Source organism: Hyalella azteca, unplaced genomic scaffold (genome assembly GCF_000764305.2).
Source record: "Hyalella azteca isolate HAZT.00-mixed unplaced genomic scaffold, Hazt_2.0.2 contig5402, whole genome shotgun sequence".
In the NCBI taxonomy this organism is placed as follows: Eukaryota; Metazoa; Arthropoda; class Malacostraca; order Amphipoda; family Hyalellidae; genus Hyalella; species Hyalella azteca.
In genome coordinates, this window is record NW_025935594.1 from 218,161 (window position 1) to 224,845 (window position 6,685).

Genomic DNA, 6,685 nt, shown 5'->3' on the forward strand with positions numbered 1-6,685 from the left:
AGCCTGCAATTTAATATATGTATTTATCAACTTTGATACCGATTGCCTGATGAAAATACATTCGGAATGCTGATTTACATGAGACTATGAGTACTTGAAATGCGAATTTATTTTTATCGGAACATTTTAAAATTTGTAATCGTGATCATAAATGCCAAGTTTCAGTCTGGAATTGATCTTATTAGGTTTACCAGTTGCTAGTCGGAAATTGTAATTAGTTATGAACTGCTGAAAAAGCAAGGACCTAAAATCACGTAAAATTAGTTATATATTGCAGTTGTTGGAGCTCTTCTGCGGCTGTTAGGATAAAACTCCACGCAACTTGCTGCCAGCATTTCAATTACTCGCAGGGGCCACATCAATATCTCTTGACCAGCCACAATCTGAATTGATGAACAAGGATTTTTGTAAATTAATTATTAAATATATAATTATGCCATTTTTATAAATACTATAATTATTTTATATGATTTACAGCATGTGTTGGTACAAGCAGCGTAATTACGAGTAGTTCGCTACAGTTGTTCTGCTATGCGAACTGCAATTTAGTAGTATGCATCATTAAAAATATTTTCGAGAAATTTAGAAGCAAAAAAAATACCACGAAATTCACCATATCTTTGTAAGAGAAAACATTTCGGAGTCCAGCTCCATCGTCAGTTAATTCATAACACAAATTTCAGTTTATATCAGAAGTTCGGTCCTAGAAACACAAATACAATCAATTAGTAAAGTAAAATCCACAGTCATGTATTAAAACGTTTCAATACATGACTGTGGATTTTACTTTACCAATTGATTGTATTTATGTTTCTAGGACTGAACTTCTTCTGAACTGAATTTCGTGTGTTGAACTGACGATGGAGCTGGTCTCCGAAACGTTTTCTCTTATAAAGATATGGTGAATTTTTGTGGTATTGTCTATGCTTTTAAATTCCTGGTTAACTTGAGATTTAAGCAAACAAGTGATTTTAATAAATATTTTCGAGTGACAGATACCGATGCAACTGCAAATTGATTTGTATTAAAGTAGAAGTCACCTAAATTCTTACTTTATAATTGATTTAATACAATAAATGTTTATAGTTTTACCAGATTTTACTCAGATAGATATTAGCAGACATTTTATTATTTGAATATTACAGATCAAAATAAACAACAATATCATATTTATCATTCAAGTTTTTAAGGATTGACACATTCGACGTTCACCAACCCGCACCTCGCTGCTCGTAAGACTCGAGTGTCAGTGAGAGCGGACAATGAGATCAGTTTTAAGACGAGACAATCCACGGTCAATTACAAGCAGGGGTGAATTGCCTCGAATTCCTCGAAGGCCGCCGCTCAATAATGCATTACGAGCTAAAAGCATACGAGACAGAAGGCCATCGATCTTTAGATTTGCTCAATCTAAATGTTTGGTGCCTTAACTTCTTACGAATTGATGGGCCGTCGTTGGGTCTAATAGCAGGGTAGGGAAATAATGGTTTCATTAAGCTTTATTCTGTTGACTCTAATTTCGAATATCGTACCTCTTCCTACCTTTTCGTACCTGTGTATTATCATGAATTAGTTATCTTTCATGCCATTATCATGCCACTAATATTAATTTCATCATTATCGCACCCGTGCATACCATTGTCATCATTCATACCATTATCATATTCAGTATCATCATAATGTTGCATGCCTGTATATGACATCATCTTACATGTCATCATTATTGCACATGCCATAACCACAATTAACGCGATCTTAACATTCAATGCCATCATTATATTGCGCACAAACATCATTACGCACGACATCATCATCTTGCGTACCATCGTTACCATGAATGCCAACGTCATCAGTCATACCACATTCTTATCGGATGCCATCGCCATTTTTCATGCCGCAATCATCATGCATTACTTCATCATCTCGCTCAATGCAGTAAATAGAGCCATAAATAAAGCAAGGACCAGCCTCGTGCTTCCACCGTTAAGTGAGACAGCAGCCCCGCTCTGCTGTATACCTACTGTACCAAGAAACGCAGCCAAACACTTGCCTCATTCATCACTGAGATTGAAGATCCACAAAGCCGGTAATAAGCCAAGGTTTAAACGATGCTTCACTTCATACGAGCTTAGAACAGAACGAAATTCTAAAATTTAAACTCACTGGACTATTCTGCATACTTCCACGCTCATTTAACTATTGCCTAAGGTTTACTTCGTACGTTCTACATGCACCATGTATTCTAGGCAATTAATTATTTCAAGGAATTTACACTACAGCGGTCACGCCATGGCCGAGACCNGTGGTAATCCTCTAACTAGCGTTTAGCTTGCCTGTATGGCGATAGGAATAGTCATTGTGGTAACCAATTGTAAGATGTTGCTCAGTTCGTAATAAACCTCTGCCCACTACGGTGTCACTTCTTTTGGCCCTTGATACGTTCAACCTCGGTGTTAGATGGTTCGTTTCATCCAGTTGGCAAAATTATATTTTTACATCGAATTAGCTGATAATCATCGCTGAAGTGTTTTTTTATTGTATTTTGTAGCATCCCAATAGATTAAAAAATACAAAAATCATTCATGGAACAACTAAGGTGACCGTAACTTCTGAAGTCGATACAGCCATGGATACAGCCGCCATTTCTTATCATAACATTTTGGAAATGTTTTAGTTTCGAATGACTTTGTTAGAAATGAGTAATTTTCTGAAATATATTGACAAGTTGAAAGTTTTGAATCTATGATAGTGTGTTTTCTCTTATTCATGAGAGCCTGGATCTGAGTGGTGGGTGGAGATACACGAGTGATTATTTCTAAAAATTAACTTCGCGGGTTTCTACTTGTCTGTCATTGTTACCCGTTGTTGTATACTGAAGTCTATTGCTTCAACATTCACGAATGTTAGCCCTGTAAATATAAGATAGAACGTTTTCTATTGTACATTAAGCTAAACCTCGTCTTTACCGACAAGTCAGTCTCTTGTGAACCTGCCGTGAATAACCTTGCTTTCTCTGCCCAGCTGGTCTCTGCCTGTACCACGAGTGTCGTACGGGACTTAGTCCCAGCGTCGTAGTTAAGGATATTACACCCGTGTTAGGCTACAGCTACGCATTCAAATTTGTGTCTAAACGACTCTCAGTACTGAACGGTTACATCTGGCATCATTCTCATCTACTACATCTAGAGAAACTTGACGGAAGTTGGATTTTCGTGAAAAATGGTAAGCCATTTAAAAATTTAACTGAGATTTTAAAATCCACTCTGAATTCGTCAAAATATTTACTATTCAACCCAGGGATATTTGATGGGATGGCTGTTTGAAGAAATTTTACGTCATCAGCATTGCTGCACGAGCCAAAATTACTACGGTTTCGCAAAGAAGCAAGAACGCTGAAGCGTCTAGCAATACTCCAGTGGATGAGCTCCTACAACTTCAAACAAAGAAGAAAGATACCCCGAGATCGCTACCTCGACACAGCATTGAGTAATCAGACTGTCAAAAGAATATCATCGTCAGCGTTCTAAGTGACTGGTTTCTTGGACAGCTAAATGAGATGCTATTGAAAACAAGACGGAAGCTTTTCGGAAAGTAAGTGTAAATTTTCACTGCTGTATAACCAAGTGGGTTCCAGCTTTCCAAAGAATTACCAATGCATTTATGCATGCATTAATTTCGGCTTGGCAGTATATTCCTGTTCCAAAAGCTTTTCTGCCATCAAGTTAACTTGCAGAAAGTGTGTTGAGCAAGGTCTCGTAAGTAATGTCTATGCATGAAGTGTAAAAGATGACGCGTTTGAAGAAAAGTAGCAACGGAGCGGCGCAAGGGAAAGCAGCCGATCTTTGACCGAAGCCTATGGACAACCCCCAGCAGGGCCTTGAGTGACACGCAGTGAGCTGTGCTGACGGTGGTGATACAAGAAATATCTTGAGTAAATGACGTTTGTTCCACGGAAATTATTTTTAGTCGGACATTGAAGAGTAAAAAACTATGTTTAGAGTCGATATCGTTTTTCAGGTTTCACCATCACAATATAACGAAGCTGATATCCGGGTTGTCCCTACACCTCGTAGATTAATGGACTAGGTATAACTATTGAGATTGACAGAAATGCTTGGATACAGCACCGTAAACGTTACACACAGAGGTACGTGCATTCTTTTTAAATAAATTTCTCGCTGTATTACGAGCATATTGTAACAACGACAACCTCTACCATGTAATTTTCCACTAAATTTTATTTCTGAATTATGTCATTGAGATCTATGCATCCAACACATATATTTTGTCTGCATTTCAATCAGTATATGGAAAATATTTTCCCAGTGGGGACAAATTGATCGCAGAGTTGATGGATCACAATTGAATATATTCTGGTGTTCAGACACGTCTCTGACAATTTTACGGCCGCAGCCGGTCTGCAATATTCAATGATAAAATAATTAAATCTCCCAAAGTAATGAACGCAGTACGGTGAAACAAGTTACACGTTTTCATTAGGATCTTGCGGTGATATTTAGCTCGTGAATTTTTTTTTTAAATTCGCCTTCATTTGCGAGTTATATGGCGATACGAGCCGAAATTCTCAGTGATCAAGGAATTTCTTCCAAAGTACTGAATAGATTTGAACGAAATTTTCATTATACATTCCTGACTACCAAACGGTGATGTCTAGCTCGTATTTTTTCGATTTTTGCCTTTGTTCGCCATTTTTTTCCATTTCACCTTCATTGGGAATTTAAACAGCAACACTGAATACGTGCTTAAATTCGCATTGATCAAGAAATTTCTTCCAAACTACTGAACAGATTTGAACGAAACTTTGATGTTTAGCTAGTGACATTTTTTCCGATTTTTCCTTCGTTTGCGAGTTATACGGCTATACGTATACGGCTTTTGCAAATTTAAAAATCGGCCTCAGAAATTCCGGTCGCTTCCCCGCATATCTGTATAACTCGCGATAGGCAAAATTGAAAAAATTGTCACGAGCTAAACATAACCCTTAGGAGGTTAGGCATTTATATACAAAGTTCGCTCAAATCTTTTAAGTAGTTTGGAAGAAATTCTTGATCACTGTGAATTTGAGCAAGTCTTGCTGTTTAAATTCCGAATGAAGATGAAATGGGAGAAAACTAGCGAACGAAGGCAAATCGAAAAAATTTTTACGAGCTAACCATCACCGTTAGGTTGTTATGAATCATATTCAAAATTTCTTTCAAATTTGTTCAGTAGTTCGTAACAAATTCCTTGATCACTGCAAATTTCAGCCCGCATTGCCATATAACTCACGAATGAATGCGAAATTTAAAAATCATTCACGAGCTAAACATCACTGTTAGGTCCTAATAAATACGTGAACCAAGTTTCATCGTACTGCGTTTATTAGTTTAGGAGATAGTCCTTGATCATTTAATTTTGCAGACCGGCCAAGAGTCCGGCCGTAAAATTGTCCGAAACGAAAGAAATATGTACTTAAGTATAAAGTGGGATAATTTCGGGCACCGGCCTGCGTCTCATGTCGCAAAAACTGAAATTGGAGGCTTTGTAACTCGTTCAACTTTGATTGAACAACGTAGCTGAGCTGATTTTAAGCTATTATATGCATCAACTGATTGTTTATTAGGTACTTTTACACTTTACAGCACAAAAGCAAGAATCTGGTTGTGATGCAAAAATCGTTTCTATATTTCAAATTTTCCGTTATACAGTACCGGCCTGATTTCACTCATGCCCATGCCATCTCCGGGCCCCCGGCAATCCTAAAAAAACGACTGCTGGGGCCTGGGGCCAAGTCTCGTCTCTACTCTCTAGCAGTGAACACTGAGCAGTCTAGGAGTTTTTCTCCCTACAGAGAGTCAGAGACAACGTGTCAAGACTATTTAATGATGAAATGAAATTTTTTTTATTGTCGCTTTTTATAAAATCATGAATGTGTTTCATGTCATTTTTAGATTTACTTCACCGAATCATCCGAATGCTGGACAAATTTTGAATGACCGGTCAGACTGTCCTGCGGCCTGCGCTCCTGCCGCAGCGGCGAAGCCGGTCAACGGCTTCCATTTCTCCATTACATCAGACATCAGTTATCACTTCATTTTCATAAATGAGGAATCAGATTCCTAGGTATCAGACTATATTATCACATTGACAATAACGTTCCACAAGACTGAGTGTCAGTGAGTGATACTGTGATAGTACTGTTATTATAGTGTGATACTCAGATACTGATAGCTGTTTAAGATGGGACACCAGGGACAGTGATGTAAATCATGTAATGATGAAACCTCAATAAGCTCAATTTACTTACCATATTCCATTTCAGTCCTTTAGTTGTAAATAATTTGCCATAGTTTGACAACAGTTTTAGCAGAGTTGCAGAAATGTATTGTGCATTGCAAAAAGCAATTCTGAAGGCTACATTTTCAAGTAAGTTGTTTAAGTCTTTCAATGTTATTTTTTGCATGTTACTAATCAGATGGTGGACGCCAATGTTTGCAGCAATTCAGCAAACGGATGACAAGGATGCCAAAATTGATTGCTCATGGTCTGGACTCTGGAAGGGTTGGTTTGGTGTGGGTGCCAGAAATTTATTTTAGGATGTATTCCAGTATGGCGTATGCCAGGCGGCCAGGGTAAAGTATCATGGATACCACCTAGTATGGAATATATCTACTTGGCGAGCCGC

The 6,685-nt window shown here is 37.9% G+C and overlaps 1 protein-coding gene across 1 annotated transcript in view; it reads left to right on the forward strand.

Moving 5' to 3' along the window:
- The first annotated feature begins 6,303 nt into the window (after positions 1–6,303).
- The window catches only part of LOC108675372 (3-hydroxyisobutyrate dehydrogenase, mitochondrial), a 7,022-nt gene continuing 6,640 nt past the window's right edge, over positions 6,304–6,685 (forward strand). The window contains exon 1 of the mRNA XM_047880443.1: positions 6,304–6,426. Within this exon, the coding sequence (XP_047736399.1) occupies positions 6,381–6,426 (46 nt within the window). The 5' untranslated portion in view covers positions 6,304–6,380. The remainder of the gene's footprint in view (positions 6,427–6,685) is intronic.